Genomic DNA, 27367 nt, shown 5'->3' on the forward strand with positions numbered 1-27367 from the left:
ATAGAGGAAACAAAATAATTTTTTCAATTTTTGAAAAATTATTGGGGGTGTTGTAGCTCTTATGGATGGGCCACCACTGGTAAAAACACATTCAAGTGATCAAGGTCAAAGCATAGTAAAAGTTAACACCTTAATAGTAACGTCTGAAAGCTCTAAATCCAGCATTGTCAAATAAACATACTGACTGACTATGTTAAATACTCTGTGCTCTTAGTTCTGTGTACCGAGTTCAAACACAAACCGTGTTTATCTTTTAGACCAAAGTTGGCGGGTGAAGAAGACAAAAGAAGAGCAATTACCATCACTTATGTCTTATTTCCACAGTCATCATTAGAAATCCTTCTTAATAAATTTATCACAGAACTTAGGCCGTGAATGTTGAAAAGTTTTACTGAAATTCTTAGACCTGTTCATTTCTACCAATTTTTCACAGTAAATTTCCTATTTTGCAACATGTTACACCAGTTCCAGAACATGTTTTTACACACACACCAATTATGAATAAGATGACATTTGTTCAGAAACTCGAAGCAGAAATCATGTGATATGGTTGCTGTGTATATAATTATGCCTCCACAGAGTACCCTGACATTGAAACGACGTATTAAACACATGATAGGAAAAACACCATTACATATATTAATCATTCTTGAGATCACTCTGTTTAGCGCACATACACACACAGAAACATGGACACTATCCATGTCACATGCTCTAATGTCTCTTCAGATGACTCCACTGACTGAATGATCTGTCACACACATCAGAGGTTATGAATGTAATAAAAGATGTTTCTTCAGACACTTCTCCCAAGCGAATGATTTATTACACACGTCACAAGAATATGGACGCTCTCCACTGTGTATGACTTGATGTTGTTTCAGAATACTCTCGTGAGTGAATGATTTATTACACACGTCACAAGAATATGGACGCTCTCCACTGTGTATGACTTGATGTCGTTTCAGACTACTCTTGTGAGTTAATGATTTATTACACACGTCACAAGAATATGGACGCTCTCCACTGTGTATGACTTGATGTCGTTTCAGAATACTCTTGTGAGTGAATGATTTATCACACACGTCACGAGAATATGGACGCTCTCCACTGTGAATGACTTGATGTTGTTTCAGACTGCTGTTCTGAGTGAATGATTTATTACACACGTCACAAGAATATGGACGCTCTCCACTGTGTATGACTTGATGTCGTATCAGAATACTCTTGCGAGTGAATGATTTATCACACACGTCACAAGAATATGGACACTCTCCACTGTGTATGACTTGATGTAGTTTCAGACTGCTGTTCTGAGTGAATGATTTATTACAGACGTCACAAGAATATGGACGCTCTCCACTGTGTATGACTTGATGTTGTTTCAGAATACTCTTTCGAGTGAATGATTTATTACATACGTCACAAGAATATGGACGCTCTCCACTGTGTATGACTTGATGTATCTCCAGACTACTCTTGTGAGTGAATGATTTATTACACACGTCACAAGAATATGGGCGCTCTCCACTGTGTATGACTTGATGTCGTATCAGAATACTCTTGCGAGTGAATGATTTATCACACACGTCACAAGAATATGGACACTCTCCACTGTGTATGACTTGATGTAGTTTCAGACTGCTGTTCTGAGTGAATGATTTATTACAGACGTCACAAGAATATGGACGCTCTCCACTGTGTATGACTTGATGTTGTTTCAGAATACTCTTTTGAGTGAATGATTTATTACATACGTCACAAGAATATGGACGCTCTCCACTGTGTATGACTTGATGTTTCTCCAGACTACTCTTGTGAGTGAATGATTTATTACACACGTCACAAGAATATGGACGCTCTCCACTGTGTATGACTTGATGTCTTTTCAGAATACTCTTGCGAGTGAATGATTTATCACACACGTCACAAGAATATGGACGCTCTCCACTGTGTATGACTTGATGTTTCTCCAGACTACTCTTGTAAGTGAATGATTTATTACACAAGTCACAAGAATATGGACGCTCTCCACTGTGCATGACTTGATGTCGTTTCAGAATACTCTTGCGAGTGAATGATTTATCACACATGTCACAAGAATATGGACGCTCACCACTGTGTATGACTTGATGTTTCTCCAGACTACTCTTGTAAGTGAATGATTTATTACACAAGTCACAAGAATATGGACGCTCTCCACTGTGTATGACTTGATGTTGTGTCAGAAGACTCTTCAGAGCGAATGATTTATTACACACGTCACACAAATATGGACGCTCTCCACTGTGTATGACTTGATGTTTCTTCAGATTACTCTTGCTAGCGTATGATTTATTACACACGTCACAAGAATATGGACGCTCTCCACTGTGTATGACTTGATGTTTCTTAAGACTACTGATCTGAGTGAATGATTTATTACACACGTCACAAGAATATGGACGTTCGCCACTATGTACACGTTCATGTATCTTCAAATCACGATTCCGTCGGAACGACTTATTGCACACATTACAGGTGAATGTATACTCTCCAATATGTGTGAGTTGATGTCTCTTTAGAACACGTGGCCAACGGAATGTTTTACTGCATACATCACAGGAATTCGGATGTCCCCTACCATGGTTAAGTTCATGTTCATTCTGAGGCCTCAGCTGAATAAAAAGAGAAAAGAATTATGATAAACTTAACATAATAAACAGAAGACTGAGTTTGAAAGCAACATGGTAGGTTTTTCTACCAAATCCCAATATCTGACTGCAAGAATTTGAAGTCCACATCACTGTTTACAACAGTTAATTCACTGAGGTATGTGACATAATCTGGAGCCCCTGACCTCAAATTTCAGCCCCCAATTTAACATCATACTCAAACAATAAATGCCAAGTCACTCAGTTATCTTGGTTCTTCCTCTGTACTAGGTTGGATCTGAATTCCATAGTAAACACATCTTTTTACACAGCGAGACAACTACATATAAATTTGTTGGTTCAATCACTTGATGGCTACTTACAGCAAGAGATTAAATATTTTGGAAACCCTGGTCTTCCATTGCATGTGTGTTCTAACTTTGAGTGGTAGGTCACTGTATTAAAAGGTAAGCACACAAACTTGGTAAATATATTACTCTAGATGCAGTGGGATAGGAATATATCACATATTAGTTTATTTAGTTCCTTGATACTTGGAACAGAAAGTTGGGTTTCTTGTCAGGCCTGAACTCTGATACATATTAAATGCACTCCTGAATGACAGCATGGTACTTAAGAGGTTCACAAAAATGATTTCATATTGCTTGGAATAGAACAAAAGTCAAGTATGCCAACTATCCCTGGATTCTCATCCTATATCATAACATACATACTCAAGTTCTTTGTATCCAGCCAGGCTTGTTATTAGAAAACCTATAGCAAAATGAATCGACTTTCTGCAACAGGCAAGCAAAGAGTTAACCAGTCAGAGTCAAAGTATCAAGAAGTGGGGATTTATGAAGTCATGATTTGCTAATGCAAATAGAAATTCAAAAAATTAACTCAAATAAATAACCCAGATTTTTAGAAATGTATTGACTGACAACATGTAGCTTTCTCTATTTGTCAATAAGAATTCCAGCTTATCTTCATGCCTTAATAAGTAACAGAATAGATATAAAATTTACTGTTCAGACGAGGTGATGTATAGTCTACAGTAATAACGACTGTTCCAATAAACCACTTTCCTAACTTTATAATTGAACTACCAAGATGACCACTTCTTAAAAATTTTAATTTTTATAAAAACATATTTCTACCAATTTCATGTTCAAAACATTCAGCAAATCTATCAAACACTTATGATGAGAAGAAGGTGAATGGGAATTCATAGTACATCGATCCTAACTAAGATCACCTGTGAGTACAATCTGGTAATTCAGCGTACCTTATCCTTACTTCCATTGGAAGGGGTAGAGCCTGAGTGTACTGCTAAAACAAGTACTCTGAGTCCCTGTGTAGAATAATTCACAGGATCTACGAATGTTTGAAGATTTTCTATGATACCATTCATAACTTAGATACAATTTCAGAATTTATTCACCAGAAGCGACTTTTTTCATTTGGATGGACAGACACACATGAGGACAATTGACACTTTAATGGACTTACCTCCTGTTCATCCGTCATAACTAGATTTGTAATTGGAATAGGATGTTCCTCAATTTTTATATCTGAGACATCCTCAGCTTTTACACTGATGACCTGATTTCCATCCTGACACATATCACTGTCTGAATCAGGTTCATCTTTCAGTGGATCCATATGGTTCTGTAAAACCACCATACACATATACAGTTATTGTGTTTCAGAAATGTTGTTTTTATAAAACAGTTATCCTAAAAAAATATGCATGAATGCATGTATCGATACATTTGTACATACACACAAACAGATAAGAACAACAAATAATTTGGTTAAAAGGAGTCTTACCTTCCATTCACTGTCTGAATCAGGTCCATCTTTCAGTGGATCCACATGGTTCTGTAAAACCACCATACACATATACAGTTATTGTGTTTCAGAAATGTTGTTTTTATAAAACAGTTTTCCTAAAATAACATGCATGAATGCACGTATCGATATATTTGTACATACACACAAACAGATAAGAACCATAAATAATTTGGTTAAAAGGAGTCTTACCTTCCATTCACTGTCTGAATCAGGTTCGTCTTTGAGTGGATCCATACAGTTCTGTAAAACCACCATACACATATGCAATTATTATGTTTCAGAAATGTTGTTTTTATAAAACAGTTATCCTAAAACAACAAGCATGAATGCATGTATCGATACATTTGTACATAACACAAACAGATAAGAACTACAAATAATTTGGTTAAAAGGAGTCTTACCTTCCATTCACTGTCTGAATCAGGTCCATCTTTCAGTGGATCCATATGGTTCTGTAAAACCACCATACACATATACAGTTATTGTGTTTCAGAAATGTTGTTTTTATAAAACAGTTATCCTAAAACAACATGCATGAATGAATGTATCGATACATTTGTACATACACACAAACAGATAAGAACCATAAATAATTTGGTTAAAAGGAGTCTTACCTTCCATTCATCCTTTACTATGGGAAAACTTGATGGTGTGTAAACTTCATCGCTTCTCACGCCAACGGATTCTTCACTCAGAATATCCACATCATTTTCTATCTTCATTTTATCAATATTCTGCTGTGAAATTATGAGTTAAACATAATTCCTTGAGATGGTATGCATTAAATGCAGGTATAAACTGGATGAAAATCTACAATACCATATTCTGAAATAGAATATGGGGTGCCCTCAAGCTAATACTGAGTATATTCAGGATAAAATTGTACCTCAAAAAATCTTTTTCACATAAGAATTTCCAGAAAATAAGAAACTTCTGTAATGTTATGTGTGGCAAGAAAATACATTAACCTTGTGTCGATGAAACAAGAAATTTACTGGAGTATTGATGCTAAGGTACATATCTCTTACACAAGCATCTCACAATCCATCCCCATAGATATACATACACACCTTCTTTCATTTATAAAGGATAATTCCACACTGTTAACTGCGTAGCGGTCATGTTCATGATAGCCATAACATAATGAACACAAGACGGGAATCATTTCCAACCACATTATAACATAACGACTTGAGACCTTTTTATATAACTATTAGTTATGTTTGTTTTTATATACTCACGGTGGTATCCTTCAGAGATGGAAATATTTCCTCAGCTCTGTGCAATATTATTCTTGGCACTCTTGTTGCAACAGACTCCTGAATGTTCTTAGGGTATGAAAATTGTTCATCACACATCATGATTGTACAGGAAACTAGCTTGAAACAATCCTACTAATATTGCTTCACACTTCTGTATAAATGCGGACAATGACACGAGCGTCCTTTTGCCGTCAGCGATAATATTTATGCCTTGTAGTGCACAGATTACAGAACTAAACTTAACCGTAGGTTTTCTCGGCGGGTGTTAAAAGCTTCGTGTTAACAAACATTTCAGCAAACAATGCAATTTTGGTCTGGACTTAATAGATACGAAATTTTTAGAAACATCTTCCCATCGGATCATGCCATTAAATACAGTGAAGGGTGCGACATCGCAGAAGACAGCAATCTTCGTATCTGTCGCCGTGTGAACGTGAAATCTTACCCTCAATCTGTGTAATTCCTTCTGTTAACAGAGAATACCCTTTCCTGCAAAGCGTACAAACAAATAGTTTTTGTGTCACATGTCGAAATATGTACTATGCAAATCAAAAGCTTAAGACAGTAAGCTCAAGTTTTATAAGCAATTTTTCAATGCCAGTATATTCAAGTTCTGATAGGTTTATCAACTTATACCTTGCACCAATTTGCAGGGAAGGATCAAGAACCTGAAGACTTGGATCTCATGAGGGTTAGTTGCAAGTTTTGCTTGAAATCCAGAAACAAAAAAATATTACAGGGTTCATTTGGTAATGTAAGATAAAAGGGATGAAAAATAGAGACTGCCTTATTCATTGGGCAATAACCCATTTCTTTTTGAGCAGTAACTAAAGCTATCTGAGCCAGATACTACATACAAGGCACTTCTTAATTTCTCTCACTTCAAGCACTTTTCCTTCAGACATGGACCGAAGAATACAAATCTTCCTATTAGACCATATACTGAGCCAGCTCAATACAGTCTATACCCTCACACACCACCTAAGATCCATTTTAATATTATCCTCCCATTTATGCCTAAGTTTTTCTAGTGGTCTCATCCCTTTATGTTTTCCAACACAAGTGTTGCATGCATTTCTCATTTCCCATCATGTGCTAAATGTCCCACCCATCTCATCATCTCTGATATATTTACTATAGCAAAATGGCTTATGTTCATAAACATGATCGATGTTTCTTAAAAATAAATAAAATGAATTTAATTAGGCCCACTATGTACAGTCAAACCCTGACCCAATAACACCTTGATTACTGCTGCCACTTATATACAAAGATTTTGATCATAAATTCCAATACACTGATCAAATACATACATACATCTTTTTTACATTCCAAGGACACATATGTTAGTGAAATGACAATAGGATGTAGAATAAGTCATAATAATACAATACATGTTATACAAGTACAAGTCATACTATTATATAAATGTCACAAAATACAAAGGGTTCACATAAAGTAGAGATAAGTTACAAATAAATCGGCCCATTACGAGGTGCGATCGGAAAGTTTCAAGACTGCGCGTATAAAAACCCGTACACATATCTCAGGTATTCAATTCATCCATCACCCTGGAAGTAGTTCCCCTGGGAGTGAACACAACGATCCCAGCGCCGCTGCCAAGCCTTGAAATCTTTCTTTGTCAGAATGTCAAGCACCATCTGCGATTCTGCCTGAATCTCTTCTATCGTCTCAAATCTCCTTCCCTTTAGCTGAATTTTCATCTTTTGCAAGAGGAAGAAGTGACATGGAGCTTAGAAAGGAAGTTGGGGTCGGTTCTTGCAAGATCTTTGACCTCCTGACAGACGAGAAGTTGATTCTGCTTCTGGTCCTGAGACAGGAGCCTTGGCACAAACTTGGCTGCGATGCGTCGCATGTAGAGTTCTTGCTTTAGAATCAGCTGAGAGGTCCCATAGCCTATCCCAACAATGTCCCACAAGTCGTTGATGGTACGACGTCGATTTACGTGAATGGCCTGCCGAATCTTCATAACATTTTCGGGCGTTGTGCTCGAAGATGGTCGTCCTGAACGCTCGTCATCATCGACAGAGGTACGGCCATTTTTAAAACGTGAATGCCACACAAAAGTTTGTGCACGACCCATTGCGGACTCCCCAAATGCTTGCTTTAGCATTTCATAGGTTTCCGTAGCCGTTTTGGCGAGTCTTTGGCAAAATTTGATGCACACGCCATTCCGAAATCGCAGGAGGGTCGGTGTAATGCACTACCAAAACGCCCGTAACTAAGAAACAAATGCTAATTCGATGATGCCGGCTGGCACACTGATTCACTATGAATGTTGGCCGCACCCCCAAGCGGCAGAAGCTCGTACTACATCCGGTTCGCCCTCTATTGACACAGTCTTGAAACTTTCTGATCGCACCTCGTATATACAATAGATAAATTACAACTTCTTTTAAACATTAGAAATTCATCAACATAGTAAAAGGAGTGTGAAATTAACTATCTTTTTGATGCTGGTTTAAATTGCTCCTATTTATTTACAAGATTTGTGAGATTTGAGTAGTGGCAGTGCTGCGCAAAGCAAAAAAAATCAGAATAGTTTTTCAACACATAACAACATAAGTAAATTTATATTGGGAGAAAACCTATACGTGCTAGATGATGTTTTGACCATTTCTAAGTCTGGAAGAGAATGGCCATGCGTTTTTACATCACTATTTTCAGTCAAAGACAATTTAGAAAAAGTAATTTGCTGTAACTATGATGCACTTCTTTTGATCATTATCATTATCAGAGCAAAAAATAGTCCGCACACAGAATTATTGAACGCTCATTAGCAATAACCACGAAACAGATTATGATACAGAAACCAGTCTAAAACACGTGGTACCAGGCAAGCGTGTTTACTATAAGCCGGCTGCGGGGACTGCAGCTCCGATTCGCGCTGTAACAGTGAACTGCACCTCACTCCACCTCGACACTGCGCTTGCAACTTTGGAACGGCCACCCGCGCTGAAATCCTTGCAGCCCTCGTTCTGCTGCGCGCTCCTCGCCCGCAGACTTATTGTCAGTTCAGCCACAACGTTAGGGTCAATATTAAACTAATCATATAGAGGAAACAAAATTCTTTTTTCAATTCTTGAAAAGTTATAGGATGTGCTGTAGCTCTTACGGATGGACCACCACTAGTAAAAACACATTCAAGTGATCAAGGTAAAAGCATAATAAAAGTTAACGCCTTAATAGTAATGCCTGAAAGCACTAAATTCAGCATTGTCAAATAAACATCCTGACTGACTATGTTAAATACTCTGCGCTCTTAGTTCTGTGTACAGAGTTCAAACACAAACCGTGTTTATCTTTTAGACCAAAGTTGGCGGGTGAAGAAGACAAAAGAAGAGCAATTACCATCACTTATGTCTTATTTCCACAGTCTTCATTGGAAATCCTTCTTAATAAATTTATCACAGAACTTAGGCCGTGAATGTTGAAAAGTTTTACTGAAATTCTTAGACCTGTTCATTTCTACCAATTTTTCACAGTAAATTTCCTATTTTGCAACATGTTACACCAGTTCCAGAACATGTTTTTACACACACACCAATTATGAATAAGATGACATTTGTTCATAAAGTCGAAGCAGAAGTCATGTGATACGGATGCTGTGTATATAATTTTGCCTCCACAGAGTACCCTGACAATGAAACAACGAATTACACACATGATAGGAAAAACACCATTACATATATTAATCATTCTTGAGATCACTCTGTTTAGCGCACATACACACACAGAAACATGGACACTATCCATGTCACATGCTCTAAAGTCTCTTCAGATGACTCCACTGACTGAATGATCTGTCCCACAGATCACAGGTTATGAATGTAATAAAAGATGTTTCTTCAGACACTTCTCCCAAGCGAATGATATTTTACACACATCACAAGAATATGGACGCTCTCCACTGTGTATGACTTGATGATTCTTCAGATTAGTCTTGTCAGTGAATGATTTATCACACACGCCACATGAATATAGACGCTCTCCACTGTGTATGACTTGATGTTTCTTCAGATTACTCTTGTTATTGAATGATTTATTACAAACGTCACAAGAATATGGACGCTCTCCACTGTGTATGACCTGATGTTGTGTCAGAATACTCTTGAGAGTGAATGATTTATTACACACATCACAAGAATATGGACGCTCTCCACTGTGTAAGACTTGATGATGTGTCAGATTACTCTTCTGGGTGAATGATTTATTACATACGTCGCACGAATATGGATGCTCTCCACTGTGTACGACTTGATGTTTCATCAGATTACCCTTGTGAGTGAATGATTTATCACACACGTCACAAGAATATGGACGCTCTCCACTGTGTACGACTTGATGTTTCTTCAGATTACTCTTGTCAGTGAATGATTTATCACACACGTCACAAGAATATGGGCGCTCTCCACTGTGTATGACTTGATGTCGTTTCAGACTATTCTTGTGAGTGAATGATTTATTACACACGTCACAGGAATATGGACGCTCTCCACTGTGTATGACCTGATGTTGTTTCAGACTACTTTTGTCAGTGAATGATTTATTACATACGTCACAGGAATATGGACGCTCTCCACTGTGTATGACTTGATGTTGTTTCAGACTACTCTTGTGAGTGAATGATTGATTACACACGTCACAAGAATATAGTCGCTCTCCACTGTGTAAGACTTGATGTTTCTTCAGATTACTCTTGTGAGTGAATGATTTATTACATACGTCACAAGAATATGGGCGCTCTCCACTGTGTATGACTTGATGTTGTTTCAGAATACTCCTGCGAGTGAATGATTTTTCACACACGTCACAAGAATATGGATGTTTGCCACTATGTATGTGCTGATGGGTCTTCAGAGTTATATGATCTCTAAACGACTTATTGCACACATTACAGGTGAATGTATACTTTCCAATATGTGTGAGTTGATGACTATTTAGAACACTTGGCCAACGGAATGTTTTACTGCATACATCACAGGAATTCGGATGTCCCCTACCATGCTTAAGTTCATGTTCATTCTGAGGCCTCAGCTGAAGGAAAAGAGAAAAGAATTACGATAAACTTAACATAATAAACAGAAGACTGAGTTTGAAAGCAACATGATAGGTTTTTCTACCAAATACCAGTATCTGACTGCAAGAATTTGAAGTCCACATCACAGTTTACAACAGTTAATTCACTGAGGCATGTGAAGTAATCTGGAGTCCCTGACCTCAAATTTCAGCCCCCAATTTAACACCATACTCAAACAATAAATGCCAAGTCACTCAGTTATCTTGGTTCTTCCTCTGTACCAGGTTGGATCTGAATTCCACAGTAAACACACTTTTTTACACAGTGGAACAGCTACATGTAAATTTGTTGGTTCAATCACTTGATGGCTACTTACAGCAAGAGATTAAATATTTTGGAACCCCTGGTATTCCATCGCATAATGTGTTCTAACTTTGAAAGGTAGGTCGCTGTATTAAAAGGTAAGCACACAAACTTGGTAAATATATTACTCTACATGCAGTGGGATAGGAAGATGTCGGATGCTAGTTCATTTAGTTCCTTGATACTTGTAACAGAAGGTTGGGTTTCTTGTCAGGCCTGAACTCTGATACATATTAAATGCACACCTGAATGACAGCATGGTACTTAAGAGGTTCAAAAAAAAATCTCTAATGCACGGAATGGAAGAAAAGTCACGTATGCCAACTATCCCTGGATTCTCATCCTATATCATAACATACATACTCAAGTTCTTTGTATCCAGCCAGGCTTGTTATTAGAAAACCTATAGCAAAATGAATCGACTTTCTGCAACAGGCAAGCAAAGAGTTAACCAGTCAGAGTCAAAGTATCAAGAAGTGGGGATTTATGAAGTCATGATTTGCTAATGAAAATAGAAATTCAAAAAATTAACTCAAATAAATAACCCAGATTTTTAGAAATGTATTGACTGACAACATGTAGCTTTCTCTATTTGTAATTAAGAATTCCAGCTTATCTTCATGCCTTAATAAGTAACAGAAAACAAATAAAATTTACTGTTCAGACGAAGTGATGTATAGTCTACAGTAATAACGACTGTTCCAATAAACCACTTTCCTAACTTTATAATTGAACTACAAAGATGACCACTTTTTAAAATTTTTAATTTTTATAAAAACATATTTCTACCAATTTCATGTTCAAAACATTTAGTACATCTATCAAACAGTGCACAATATTCCATGTAATTATCACTGACACTGTCAGAAAATACAGTGCCACCAATAAATCTAAAATCCCAGAATGAATGTAAACTGCGAGTGGAGATTTCACTCCACTTCACTTTTGGAAAGTCTCTTCGCACACCATAAAGCCCCTCTCGCCCCTACTGATGGTCACACTGCAGTTACACAAATTTCTTACTTAACGACAAGATGAATGACGCAAAAACAACAAAGCTGTTCAGAGTGTGGATTTAAATTTTATTCTTTCAGTGATATTACTTATGATCAGAAGAAGGCAAATGGGAATACATAATACAGCCATCCTAAATTAGATCTACTGTGAGCACAATCTGATAATTCAGCATACCATATCCTTACTTCTGATGGAAGAGCCTGAGTGAGTTACTGCTAAAAGAAACACAGTACTCTGAAATAATTCACAGGATCTACGTACGTCTGAAGATTTTCTATGGTACCATTCATAACTTAGATACAATTTCAAAATTTATTCATCATAAGCGACTTTTTTCATTTGGATGGACAGACACACATGAGGACAATTGACACTTTGACTTACCTCCTGTTCATTCGTCATAACTAGATTTGTTATCGGAATAGGATGTTCCTCAATTTTTATATCTGAGACATCCTCAGCTTTTACACTGATGACCTGATTTCCATCCTGACACATATCACTGTCTGAATCAGGTTCATCTTTCAGTGGATCCATATGGTTCTGTAAAACCACCGTACACATATACAATTATTATGTTTCAGAAATGTTGTTTTTAGAAAATAGTTATCCTAAAACAACATGCATGAATGCATGTATCGATACATTTGTACATACACACAAACAGATAAGAACCATGCATGAATGCATGTATCGATACATTTGTACATACACACAAACAGATAAGAACCATAAATAATTTGGTTAAAAGTAGTCTTACCTTCCATTCACTGTCTGAATCAGGTTCATCTTTCAGTGGATCCAGACAGTTCTGTAAAACCACCATACACATATACAATTATTATGTTTCAGAAATGTTGTTTTTATAAAACAGTTATCCTAAAACAACATGCATGAATGCATGTATCGATACATTTGTACATACACACAAACAGATAAGAACAATAAATAATTTGGTTAAAAGGAGTCTTACCTTCCATTCACTGTCTGAATCAGGTTCATCTTTCAGTGGATCCATACAGTTCTGTAAAACCACCATACACATATACAATTATTATGTTTCAGAAATGTTGTTTTTATAAAACGGTTACCCTAAAACAACATGCATGAATGCATGTATCGATACATTTGTACATACACACAAACAGATAAGAACCATAAATAATTGGGTTAAAAGGAGTCTTACCTTCCATTCATCCTTTACTATGGGAAATGTTGATGGTGTGTAAACTTCATCGGTTCTCACGCCAACGGATTCTTCACTCAGAATATCCACATCATTTTCTATCTTCATTTTATAAATATTCTGCTGTGAAATTATGAGTTAAACATAATTCCTTGAGATGGTATGCATTAAATGCAGGTATAAACTGGATGAAAATCTACAATACCATATTCTGAAATAGAATATGGGGTGCCCTCAAGCTAATACTGAGTATATTCAGGATAAAATTGTACCTCAAAAAATCTTTTTCACATAAGAATTTCCAGAAAATAAGAAACTTCTGTAATGTTATGTGTGGCAAGAAAATACATTAACCTGGTGTCGATGAAACAAGAAATTTACTGGAGTATTGATGCTAAGGTACATATCTCTTACACAAGCATCTCACAATCCATCCCCATAGATATACATACACACCTTCTTTCATTTATAAAGGATAATTCCACACTGTTAACTGTGTAGCGGTCATAGCCATAACATAATGAACACAAGACGGGAATCATTTTCAACCACATTATAACATAACGACTTGAGACCGTTTTATATAACTATTAGTTATGTTTGTTTTTATATACTCACGATGGTATCCTTCAGAGATGGAAATATTTCCTCAGCTCTGTGCAATATTATTCTTGGCACTCTTATTGCAACAGACTCCTGAATGTTCTTAGGGTATGAAAAATGTTCATCACACATCATGATTGTATAGGAAACTAGCTTGAAACAATCCTACTAATATTGCTTCACACTTCTGTACAAACGCTGACAATGCTATGAGCGTTCTTTTGTAGTCAGCGATAACTTTTCCGCCTTCCAGTGCAGAGATTACAGAACTAAACTTAACCGTAGGTTTTCTCGGCGGGTGTTAAAAGGTTCGTGTTAACCAACATTTCAGCAAACAATGCAATTTCGGTTTGGACTTAATAGTTACGAAATTTTTAGAAACACCTTCCCTTCGGATCACGCCATTCAATACAGTGAAGAAGTGAAGGGCGCGACATCCCGTAAGACAACAATCTTCGTATCTGTCGCTGTGTGAACGTGAAATGTTACCCTCAATCTGTGTAATTCCTTCTGTTAACTGTGAATACCCTTTCCTGCAAAACGTACAAACAAATAGTTTTTGTGTCATATGTCGAAATATGTACTATGCAAATCAAAAGCTTAAGACAGTAAGCTCAAGTTTTATAAGCAATTTTTAAATGCCAGTATATTCAAGTTCTGATAGGTTTATCAACTTATACCTTGCACCAATTTGCAGGGAAGGATCAAGAACATGAAGACTTGGATCTCATGAGGCCTGGTTGCAAGTTTTGCTTGAAATCCAGAAACAAAAAATATTACAGGGTTCATTTCGTAATGTAAGATAAAAGGGATGAAAAATAGAGACTGCCTTATTCATTGGGCAATAACCCATTTCTTTTTCAGCAGAAACTAAAGCTATCTGAGCCAGATACTAGATACAAGACACTTCTTAATTTCTCTCACTTCAAGCACTTGACCTTCAGACAAGGACCGAAGAATACAAAGCTTCCCATTAGACCATATACTGAGCTAGCTCAATACAGTCTATACCCTCACACACCACCTAAGATCCATTTTAATATTATCCTCCCACTTATGCCTATGTTTTCCTAGTGGTCTCATCCCTTTATGTTTTCCAACACAAATGTTGTATGCATTTCTCATTTCTCTCCATGTGCTAAATGTCCCACCCATCTCATCATCTCTGATATATTTACTAAAGCAAAATGGCTTATGTTCATAAACATGCTCGAAGTTCTTTAAAAATAAATAAAATGAATTTAATTAGGCCCACTATGTGCAGTCAAAACCCTGACCCAATAACACCTTGATCACTGCTGCCACTTATATACAAATTTTTTGAATATAAATTCCAATATATTGATCAAATACAGAATCCCTAAGTAAAGTACCTTATTGATTACCAGCTATGTGCAAGTTATACATACATCATAAGCACTGAAATTATGCTGAGTTCTACACTACACCACCCATGATAAACAGAAGCTGAATGTATCTTCATGCCAGAGGCAATATCAAGCCCCCTGCCCTTAAAGTCTTGGGCTGCTACAGCACCGAAAGCCCAAATTCGTGGACTAAATCTCTCATCTTTTATCTGTCCTCCAATTTAAAATTTTAGTCCTCAGTATCGTCAGTGTCTGAAGTAAGGAGTAACTTCACTCACAAAATATAAAACTATAGAGATGACGGTAACCAAGAGGAGACACAGCAGCGGAGCATGACCTGTCCAAAAGTGTTGGCCAAATCCCAAGGCACAAGTTGTGATAATTTTGGCAACTGAATATATTCATCATATGTAATCGTCCATGATGTACATCATAAGTCACAACATGGCACTTTTATACAACAAACGGCAAGAAATTGTTTTTTAAAGTGTTTGCTGGGATAAGACACTTAATCGGATTGCTTTGTTGTGGTAACAGGGAGCAATCCAATTTTTTTTAAATGATCCACCAAAATAGAAATAAATGACAGCAGTTCAAACGCACATGCCCCAATTTAAAATTGTTATGGAGAACTGTGCATTGATCTGAAACATATTTTGAGTGACCAGGCCATCCATTTGCATTTGACACGTCTTCACTTTGGGTCTTGGCCCTATGGTCAGCTGAGATTTTTTCCTGTTTTCTTCAGTTCCTCCATACCATTGTTGGAACAGAAAGACCATGAACACTTCTCAATTCATCATCACACTGATCCTTTTAATGGTACATAACTAATTTAATTAAAATAAAAAGTCTTTAATTAAACCAAGAATCAACCAATCTCAGAGAGCCAAAACTGATAAGAGGCTTCTGACTAACGTTCCAATGGATTCACCTGCTAATCTCATCAACTTACTCTATCATGTTGAAGATAATCTTACAAACATCACATATACATTATATACTGCATTTTGTTATAATACACTTATACTACTGAGCATGTCTGTATACAGGAAAACACAAAATTCTAATTGGTCCCGCAGAGAAGATTGCCAATATTCTGTGTGCTGTTCCATCATGAGCAACAGACAACATACACACTACAAGGACTGTAAAACACACATACTTCTTCTACACAATAATTACACTTTGTAAAGTGACTGACAACTACTAAATTTGATCTCAGAGCAATTTAAAAGGAATTCACCAATCATTTTCCTTACAAAAGAAATACAGCTTTGTAATTCCTGAAACAAGAAATCAGATGACCACATATACAAAAAGTATAATGTATAAATATAACCTGAAATTCCGTGTCTTCACAAAATGTAATTGTACTGGGAGTGTATGGTTTAAGTAGGATTCAGTTTATAAATAACCTCTACACCCTAGAAGAAAACACAAGAAGCTAGACAATCTGTTTTTGTAGCTTGCGAGTATAATGTTGCTTGCAGCAGATAAATTATTGCTATTGTAAAAAAGACAATTGTATTCGGCATATCAGCAAATATTTAGTACTTTGCAGCATAGTTGAGCTTTACGATTGCAATCTCTTCGTTAGCTGCCCTAATAAGTCAATTAGCACAGCTCACGCGTTACCAAGAGAATGACGAGTTGTGTCTACTGATAACAGATTCCCTTACATGGGAGTATTTTTATTGAAAGACAGTTTATAATGATACAAATATAAATGTCTCTGGCTTGCGAAAGTTGGTTTTAAATTGTTGAACATAGAAATGACATTGTGCACGAGAGTACTGAATCTACGACCATGTTTGGGGTGCACATGCGTAGTAAGGATTTTTTCTGGCGCGCCGAGAACAGAGGAAGGTAACGTAGTTAGATGTATGAAATTTGTGTCTAACTTCAGATTTTTTGCGAAAACAAAGCAATTGGAGGTAGATATTAATATTTGGCATATTGGTATTCACAAAAATGCCCACAAATTTATGTGAAATGATGTTTAATTACTGACGTGGTAATGCTATGCAGTTTCGAGGTTAGGCCCGACAAATTCTAAATATTTTAGGGTACAGATGGGTCTGTAACCTGGGAAGATAGTGTACCACCCATGTCATGTTTAACAAGGAATTGTTTTCCACCAACCCATAATACAACTCCAGTACCCATTTTGAACTAATGATATTAAAATACATATTGTTTCATAAATAACCTTAACAGATCACTACCTTAAAGTTATCAGTAATTTTTGTCTTTAAAATTATACCATGATTTATTTGTGTTTTGCGAAGAACGAATCTAAAGTTGTCTGGATTCCAGCTTGCATTTTTGTTTTAGAAGTTGCAGTATCTCGAGACTGGGAAAAAATGGTGGATGCGTTTGAGATGGGAACTGTTTTCTGCTGGGAAATTTGTGGTACATTGATGTGATCCTTGGAACTGTAAGGAAATTTTATTTATATTTCCTTAATGATTTGGCTTCATGTATGTAAGGAAACAGATAACGAAGATTAGGATAACGGGAACCTTCTGTACCTATGTTACATCTACAGTTTTGTTTAGTTATCCAAAGTGTAACACAATGTTATGTAATGCTTATTAGTGACACTAATCAGCCTTGAGATTTTATTACTACAGGGAATGTCTTGAGCAGCTAAACTAACCAACTAGATGGCTTACCGAACCTGAAGGTTCATCACCGACTCAACCAAAGCCCTCCACCGGACCCTGTCCTAGGCCAACGAAATCCAGTTTCCTTCAACTACTGTCTCCCACAGATCCTGCCTGACATTATCCTCCCATCTACGTCTAGGTCTCCCCAGCGGTCTCTTCCCCTCAGGCTTCCCAACCAATACCTGGTGCACACCTCTTGTCCCATCAATGCCTGCTACATGCCCCACCCATCTCATTCTTCTCGACTTAATCACCCTGACAATACTGGGGGAGGAGTACAGATTTTAAGTTCGTCATTATGCAGTTTTCTCCACGCCCCATCGTCTTCTCTCTTAGGCCCAAATATCCTCCTCAAACACCTGCAATCTGTGATCCTCCCTCAGTGAGAGACCATGTTTCGCACCCATTAAACTACAATAATAAAATCTTTTGCCATTTGGAATGAGTCTGTTAGTTTTCAGAGATATTTCACCATACAGGTCATTTTATTTTCAGCAAATGATGACTTCCCAATCAGCTCAGGAGAGCCATCTGTCAAGCCAAGAGCAACAAAATTTGATCAATGATACCGTGCTGTATATCCTGTCTCAGGATAATACCAAGTATGCTATCAAGCGAAGAGACACTGTAAAAAATGTTCTCAAAACACATGGAAGGAACTGTAATTATATCATGGATGGAGCTAAACGTGTGCTCAAGGAGGTAAAGTGTATTTTATTTATTTCAGTGAGTGAATTATATTGAAAACAGCATTTTTGAAATAGTTCAGTTAGTGATTGACTATAAATAGCTGGATAGAACTTGCATGCGCTGACATTTAAGTCTTTTAAGATGTTTTTATCTTTAGCAGCAATGAGCAGTTTTGGGGGCCCCTGTTTGTCTTAACATGTCATGATGGCGTTAGTTTTGATTGTCGTGTTCCGTATTTGTATATTTACCAACATGGATCTGAAAGTTTGTCCTTGGAATGGTTTGCTGTGGGTTTGTAGTTTTAAAGGAGGGATTCTACTTGTCAGCCTGTGTATACACGCATGTTTTCATATTTTCTACATGAAGGCAAGGTTGTAAATCAGTCTTATGTTACAGTATGGTAAGAAGGACATTTACTAAAATATAAGTACTCTAAATTGTGATGAGCTGCCATAGCTCAGTCAGTATAGTGACTAGCTACGGGCTGGACGACCGGGGTTCGATCCCCGATGGGGGCAGGATTTTTCCTCTAGCCTCTGCGTCCAGACGGGCTCTGAGGCCCACCCAGCCTCCTATCCAATGGGTACCGGGGTCCTTTCCCGGGGGTAAAGCCGGCCGGGGCGTGATGCTGACCACTCACCCCCATCTAGTGCCGAGGTCAAGGAAGAGAGGAGCTATACCTCCACTCACCCCAAGCGCCTACATGGCGTTAGTGGGACGCTTTACTTTACTTTACTTACTTACTCTACATTGTGATTGGTATATCGTGTATTTTATTTTATCTACAGCCTGTTTTAGGAAAAATTATTTTTACAAACAATGTATTTCCATTCAAGAACTTTTTAATATACTATTTTATCACCAGTAGTTTTAAAGATACAGACATTTTCTCAGTATTAGTAATATTACTGTCTCCCTCGGTGGACTAGTGGTTGGCGTGCTCGCCACTGGACCCAAGGTTTATGGGTTCAAACCCATCTGAGGTCAATGGATTTTTAAGGGGGTAAAAATCGGTAGCACAACTTCCTTTGGAGGGGAAGTAAAGTCATCAGATGTACAGCGTGTAAAAGAACCTCGCAATCATGAAATGAGATGTTTCTTAAGCAAAATTCTCTCCCAAGTGTCCCCTGGTTCACTACTAGATGGCTCTAGCAGTCAAATTAGGATTGAGTAGAAATTTTGCAGAGGCAGTGGGCTGGTCACTCAGTACTCACGAATGCACTCTTCAAAGATTAGGAAAGCCTCCGAAAAGGAGGTGATGACCCACAACTGAGTTGTATGCCAAGAAAGAAGAAGGAGAAGTAATATTACTAGATAAATCCCTGAGTTAAAATCTGGCTGCCAGCCCCATTAAATTAGTGTTTTAGTACTCTATCCCCACACCCAGGTCGCAGAGGCCGTCAGCTGAAGCAGCCCCACCGTCTCTGGGTTCAAACCCCAGAGAACCAACCAACCAGCCAAACTCTTTTCGACAAGTTGCCTGACGGAATAAACCTCCCATCAGCAGCAGCACATTTTACAGATTTTTGGGATGAATTTGGTCACAGTTGAACACAACTGAAATGTGAAGCACTATATGCTTATAAACAATGAAAAGTTTTCAACAGATGCGAGTTATTTGAAATGGCCAGAGGAAGTGGAGTCTCAACAAGTGCTCCTCATGCTGACTCTATCATTAATCTTCATGAGTGAAGGTATAAGAATTCATAAAGAATGTAAATAGACCTTAATATACACAGACAAAGCAACAAATGTTAATTTTCTGGCTCTGACAATCACTTTCTCATACACTTCTTCATGCAGACAAGGGAACTCAGTGTTGTCATGTTGGAACTTTATCTGAACGTTTTCACACGTTAAGTAATACTTCCATACAAAATTTTAGCTGCCGCTGCCATAAAACATCTGTTATATTTCTTGAAGACAATCCCTTTTAAGTGATTTTTTTAAATTTTAAGCTTTGAAGCCATAGATGTTTAAAACTTTAAAAGGATCTGCACACGAATCAGTACTGTGTCTGTGGTGCACTGTGAATTTGCAGTGCTGCATTTTTCACACAGTAAATTGCAAATTGACATGAAAAATTTGTCCGTGTTGCCACCCTGTCATTTATTTTCACATCTGTAAACGGGTGGTAAATAAACACTCGTCTGATGCTAGCGTAAGAGAGAGGAATTAATAGAAGGATGGAGAAAACTGCATAATGAGCTGTTCAACAATTTGTCTTCTGGGTTGTTGCGCCGTGTAGTATGGTAGATGTTTACCAACGTTTCAGAGGTCACACTGCCTCCGTCAGAACCCTGATGATGGGGGCAGAGTTGGTTCCCGAAACGTCGGTTTACTATGGTAACCGGTTTGTGCGGCTGATAGCTCAAGAAGATTCTATTTATTAATTCCTTATTTGAAAGTCTTTAGATTGACAGTTTTGTACATTTACATCAATAAATAAGTTTTGCCTTCTGATGAGTTTCAATAATTGTGATTAAAATTAACTCATTTGACTTAATTTCATTATAATTTTTTGCAGTAATCAGAAAAATGTTTTTAAAATGGATGATGTAGTCAGAATGAAGAATGCCAAAGGCTTGCTTTATGTGTATATATAGTTTATATTTAATGTAATTTGTTATTCTTTTATTTGTCTCTTCTTATTTGAAATGCAGTGCCATAATCAGTCCATTCTATGATGACAATGCTGTACCAAATGAAATCTTCATGTGTATATGCAATAATTTTTCCTTACTTGATTAGTTTAAGTCTGAGGTGGACTGTTGAAATTGTATAATAAATTATATAAACAAATACAACAACAGATATTCTCTTAACGTTTTAAACATTTATGGCTTCCAAGCTTAAAATATGAAAAATCATTTAAAAGGGATTATCTTCAGGAAATATTATAGATGTATTATGGCAGTTGCTGGTCACAGTGGCCGCTCAGTCTGGAGCGCGGGCTCACTTAGTCACTGGGACCGCAAGTTCGAATCCCACTGAAGGCATGGATGTTTGTCCGCGTCTTTATGTCATCCAAGGAGTCCTACCAATGTCTAACGATTAAGAAACTTCCCATGTTTGAGGAGGTCACAGTCAATCAAGGAGTGTAGAGCCATGAGAAAAAATACGGCACTTAAAATTTTTGAAAATATCAGTGAAATTATTTTAGCATGGGTGTTTGCAGTTTTGAATTTTGTTGCTATTTGATAACACATTTTCATTAAGGATATTGTATTTGGCTAGGACAGTTCAGTTATGGTAATTTGAAGCATGCGTTCATTGGTATCCTCGTACAGCGAATACAATACCGCCTGATAAAAACATCAAGTTGGAACATGTGGTATTTAAATTAAAAGAAAGCAAAACCTTCAAATACATCATATGTTTTATAAGATTTGAGGTTTTCACAGCTGCGAGTCTGAAGATTTCTGTCTTCTGGGTTGTTGCGCTGTGTAGTCTGCTCGATGTTTATCAACGTTTCAGAGGTCATACTGCCTCCGTCATCAGGGCGATGAGTATGAAGATTTCTGTCTTCTGGGTTGTTGCGCTGTGTAGTCTGGTCGATGTTAACCAACGTTTCAGAGGTCATACTGCCCTCCATCATCAGGGCGATGAAGATTTCTGTCTTCTGGGTTGTTGCTCTGTGTAGTCTGGTCGATGTTAACCAACGTTTCAGAGGTCATACTGCCTACATCATCAGGGCGATGAGTATGAAGATTTCTGTCTTCTGGGTTGTTGCGCTGTGTAGTCTGGTCGATGTTAACCAACGTTTCAGAGGTCATACTGCCCTCCATCATCAGGGCGATGAAGATTTCTGTCTTCTGGGTTGTTGCTCTGTGTAGTCTGCTCGATGTTTATCAACGTTTCAGAGGTCATACTGCCTCCGTCATCAGGGCGATGAGTATGAAGATTTCTGTCTTCTGGGTTGTTGCGCTGTGTAGTCTGGTCGATGTTAACCAACGTTTCAGAGGTCATACTGCCCTCCATCATCAGGGCGATGAAGATTTCTGTCTTCTGGGTTGTTGCTCTGTGTAGTCTGGTCGATGTTAACCAACGTTTCAGAGGTCATACTGCCTCCGTCATCAGGACGATGAATCGATACACAGCGCAACAACCCAGAAGACAGAAATCTTCAAATGTGCATTTATCAGTACATTAGGGTGGTTATGTATTCAAGGGTCCCTGTGCACCTACAAGAACACGTGTTGGATTTAGAAAATAATTCAGAAGAGCCTGTGCACAAAAATCCTTTCCTGGTGAAGGTCACACACACGTGCATCGCGCATATGCACAGGGATTTTTGAGTCACTCTGTAGTTATAAAGATAGTACATTAATTTCTGCTATAACGTAATATGTTATAAAGATCATAATGCTTTTCTTCGGCATTTCTTTGTGCGCAGTGGCCATGTACTTGATTACATTATATCCAAAATGGACCTCTGTTGTGATTTCTTTTTGTAATATTCTTGTTGTGTTACGACAAAACCTGCCATATAGGTTTTTGGTATGAAATATGCTTAGTTATAATTCAAAATGTTTTCTTTCAGAGAAACAAAATATGGCGCACGTCTTTACAAACAAGGCAGGTGTTTAGTCTGAATTGCTTCTAAGTTAGTAAATAGATTAAGTGTAAAATGACATGTTTTTTCAGTTTTAATAAGAAAGTATTTAGCGAATTTAAATTTTATAATGAAATATTAGCTTCCAGTGCATCGTTGTCTTCATCCAAGGTTTGAATGTTGTCCTATGGTCGACTTTAACAGCCTGTTCACATTTTCTACATAAAGATAAATGGTAAAACATTCAAGATGATAAATGGATTGTTTTAGGCAGGGATCTCAGCCTTTTTTTAGACTGGGTGCCACATTTAGCCTTTCGTATCAATTTATCGTCAGATAGGATATGGATGAAGAAAGATTGGGGTGGCTGAGCGGTGAATAAACCATATATTCTGCCAACGTTTTAAGAAAAGTCTGTGCTGTCATTCTCAGGGCTGCTGTGTAACAAATTTGATCCTTTGTTGCGCGCTTGCTGATGGGAAATGGCAGAAGATATGGTTTACTCACCGTTCAGCCACCTGACGCGGCTCGTAACCCGGGAATCTTTCATCGACTTCAATCCTCACTTTATACATCAGATATAGATGACGGCAATTTGTTGAAATGCCACAGCATTTTATTAAAAATGTTACTAAATTATGCCCACTATTCAAAATAGGTTTACACATTACTCGGTTTTATTAAAATAAATAAGTCCTTAATGAGGGACTTGATACTGCTTTTGATTGAGTAATCTTGCGATATCAGGTTTAATTTCTGTTGGAACAATCTGCATCCTTTATGCCAGGTGCATGCTGAACAGTTTCTCAGACTGACGGCTGCTGCCAAATACTGACGACATTAACAAAATGTGCCCTGACACGAGGTAACTATTTATAAATATTTGTATTTGTTTCAAAGAATAACACCGTCATTCGTGTAACATTATTTTTGTTTCATGAATAACACAAGTACATACAGGCAACTCTCGGTTTACGAACTCATTCAAAACTTCTTAAAGTCGCCTAAAGATAGAGTTCCTTATAAAACGAAATTCCAAACGTTTAGTGAACATAATTGTAAGATTTAAATAAATAAACTTTTAAAAATGTATTTATTATAATAATTATCAGAAAATTATTGCATGATAATTGTACTGAACTCGATGTTTAGTACATGGTTTCAATGCTGTAAAGTGGCTACGTATCGTAAAGCTCAGGAATGCAAGATACAACGAACAACGTGTTGGAACGTAACTCGTTCGTAAACCGAGAGTTCCCTGTGTTGGGGAGGGCATGAACAAATGTAAAGATAAGTGAATTGCCCCGCCATCTGTTGGCAACGTATTAACTAATGGGCCCGCGAACAATTTCTCCTTGGGTATCCGATTACCCGGATAGTATCTCCGAAAACCCAAAGCTAGGCGACCGGCTTTGCCCTCTATTGCCAAAGACATGAACTAATGTAAAGATAAGTGAACTGCCGCGCCATCAATTGGTCATATAAAAAACTATGGGCCCGCGAACAATTTCTGACCCATTTACCTCCTTGGGTATCCTATAACCCGGATAGCAAACACTGAAAAATCAAAGCTAGACGACCTGTTATGCCCTCTATTTGCAAAGACATGAACTAATGTAAAGAAAGATAAGTGAGCTGCCGCGCCATATGCAGGCAACTCTCGGTTTACGAACATTCGCTATAACGAACGTCACTTCATCCAAAATTTCTTAAATTTGTCAATAGATAGAGTTCCTTATACAACGAAATGGCAGCATGGAGTCTGAGCTTTTAAAGTGTAACTGAAAAAAAAAATTAATTGCCACAGTTGGTAGCATATTTTACACACTGACTTTTACATTGCACTGTATTTTGTGAATCAAAATGAACTAAACATTACGAGGAATGTAGACACTCATCTTAATCTGCATGCTCTAATTCTAAACCGCAAATTAATAATTTCACATCTGCTAGTACTGAAGGAAGGACTTGGTTCCTGTAATGGTCATTGAAGCTCAAGAGTTATTTTGCGTTCATTGTAAAATTCATGTAGTGGAACGTAAGATACAATCTCGCAACTTAAACATGATATAGCTTGGTACTGATTTTATTTTCTCGTGTGGAGATCAAGTCTAGCGATGTCTGATTACTTTACAGCCAAATTGATCTTATTTTGAGTGTCTGAACTCCAGAGAAGAGAGGAAAATGATAGCTGTTCCTACTTAAACATTGAAGCTTTTGCGGTAACTGAAGACGAAAGACTCTCGGGCGACAGACCGCGCCAGGTGGCCGAATGGTGAAACGTTAATTCACCATTCGGCCACCTGACGCTGTCTGTCGCTCGAGAGTCTTTCGTCATATGTTTTGTATCTTAACGTCATTTGCCACATTCGTGTATATATATTATATTAATAGTATTAAATCATAAAACTGAATTACTTTATACAGTACAACTCATTCATTTCTCTGCTCATTTATTACTATCATAGTTTATTACGATTCTGAAATAACTTTAATTTATATTTACAAAAAATATTTTCCTACAGAGTAGAAATAGTGATCACTAAACAGTAACATGACAAAATCACGCATTCTACGTCGAGAGTTCCAAATCGGCTTGAAGTCTCCACATTAACTTCTTACTCTGCACGTCACTGGTGCATGGAATCAAACGCAGATTACGTTCTTCAAGCTTGCACTGTCACATGTTTGAAATTCATATTTGTTGGTAAAATATTCATTTACTTCACAGTCTCTGAAAGAGGTTGAATAACATTAAATATTGGTATTTAGCGTCTATTACGTACGTACCTTTAGACGATGTTCGTCTCTGTGGTTCTCGTAGCAGTGAGTATGAACACGACTGTCAGCTGGGTTGTAGCGCCGTGTAATTTGGTAGATTTTTACGCAAACTATTGTTTTAAGGTAAATTCATTGAATGCAATGGTACTGAATGTGATGTTTTCTTTGTTTTAATCTGTCGAGATGTACTAATTGTTTTATTCCAAAGTTATTCGAGGGTGTTGTAAGGAAAATTTACGTGGTGTTCCGTGACGCGTAAAGACGTCCATGACTCGTGAGTGAGTAAGCTAGCTCTGGCCTGTCTGAAGATACTACCATGGCAACTGTATTGGGAAACTGAGTATAGGTCTGAACCCAACCAGAACTTGAGTGGGGTACTTCGTCAGTACAACTCTACAGCGTTCGTTCTAAACGGACCTGCCTTGAAATTTGTACGTTTCCTTCCAAAGGGAAATGTTTTCTAAAACACTAATTTTTCAGAATAATTAAAGGAAATTATCGAAGAATGGAGATATTCACTAAATCAAGCGTTGCAACTTTGATCGACACGATGTTTTGGAAATTATGTTCGATTTAAGCAGTTTTACTCGCTGAAACTTTTTCTTTTTAATGGAACACAACTGTCGTATAATTAAAATAAAAACCTGTATTTTTGTTGTTGTTGTTAATTAACCTGAAATTACCTCTCAGCAAACTGATGAGCTGCAGGAACACAGAGAGAGTGTCGTCAACGTTAAAAATGTGACGATGATCGACGAAATCGATGCCCAGAGCATTTTTCCACAACTGCACAGTTGGGTCTCCACATTCTTGCAGTGCGGCGAGTAGACGCGCGTATCAGACAACGTTTCGGCAATTTTCTTCAAGAACATCGCCTCCTCCTTACGACACTTGTACCTGCTCGCCGCGTAAACACACCTCAGAAATCCGTGTTTCGCGCTGAAACACAAAATTTGTTTTGCGTTAACCTCAATTATTGTAAATTATTTACATAAAATTAATTAACGATTGGGAGGTCCTCTGTTCACGTATTTCATCTCTGAAATGCCTGGATAGATTTCAGTCAAATTTGTTATTAATCTTTTTCGAAACCTCCCACGTGGGAATCTATTTTAGCTCCAAATGTTTTAATCACAATTTATTTAAAATATTTATTCTTCCTGTAGAAATTATGGTTTTGTATGTTTTAAAATTTGCTTTTATATTGGAGAGTAGAGAAGATGAAATTTGTCAAAATGAATTTTAGGAAGAATTTTCTGTTCTATTCGCAATAAAAATAATTTTGACATGTAACTAATGGGAGTTTCAATATATTGTATGGGAGTGAAACACAGATACGT

At 37.3% G+C, this 27367-nt stretch overlaps 3 protein-coding genes across 4 annotated transcripts in view; 1 reads left to right on the top strand and 2 right to left on the bottom strand.

Moving 5' to 3' along the window:
* LOC147872679 (uncharacterized) overlaps positions 1-16715 on the bottom strand; it is a 35422-nt gene extending 18707 nt beyond the window's left edge. The window contains exons 1-7 of the mRNA XM_087355420.1: positions 13978-16715; positions 13360-13482; positions 13147-13197; positions 12934-12984; positions 4892-4942; positions 4680-4730; positions 4467-4517 (exon numbers count right to left, since the gene is read on the bottom strand). Of these exons, the coding sequence (XP_087211546.1) occupies positions 4467-4517; positions 4680-4730; positions 4892-4942; positions 12934-12984; positions 13147-13197; positions 13360-13482; positions 13978-14097 (498 nt within the window). The 5' untranslated portion in view covers positions 14098-16715. The remainder of the gene's footprint in view (positions 1-4466; positions 4518-4679; positions 4731-4891; positions 4943-12933; positions 12985-13146; positions 13198-13359; positions 13483-13977) is intronic.
* A 376-nt stretch (positions 16716-17091) lies between these two features.
* LOC110836539 (uncharacterized) lies at positions 17092-26683 on the top strand. Its single transcript, XM_087354950.1, has 4 exons — positions 17092-17198; positions 17667-17769; positions 18497-18703; positions 24034-26683. The coding sequence occupies exons 3-4, from the start codon at positions 18500-18502 to the stop codon at positions 24079-24081; spliced, it is 252 nt and encodes an 83-aa protein (XP_087211076.1). The 5' UTR covers positions 17092-17198; positions 17667-17769; positions 18497-18499; the 3' UTR covers positions 24082-26683.
* Positions 25683-27367, bottom strand: part of LOC110836533 (uncharacterized) — a 178439-nt gene continuing 176754 nt past the window's right edge. The window contains exons 5-6 of one of the 2 annotated variants that reach the window (XM_087354948.1): positions 26711-26966; positions 25683-25980 (exon numbers count right to left, since the gene is read on the bottom strand). In XM_087354948.1, coding sequence (XP_087211074.1) covers positions 26714-26966 — 253 coding nt within the window. In that variant the 3' untranslated portion in view covers positions 25683-25980; positions 26711-26713. Of the gene's footprint in view, positions 26967-27367 lie in introns of both variants that reach the window. The other variant, XM_022077795.2, reaches the window with a different exon arrangement.

This window comes from Zootermopsis nevadensis, unplaced genomic scaffold, assembly GCF_977971745.1.
Source record: "Zootermopsis nevadensis isolate Lab colony 2312 unplaced genomic scaffold, Znev_1.0 Znev_ptg000024l, whole genome shotgun sequence".
NCBI lineage: Eukaryota > Metazoa > Arthropoda > Insecta > Blattodea > Termopsidae > Zootermopsis > Zootermopsis nevadensis.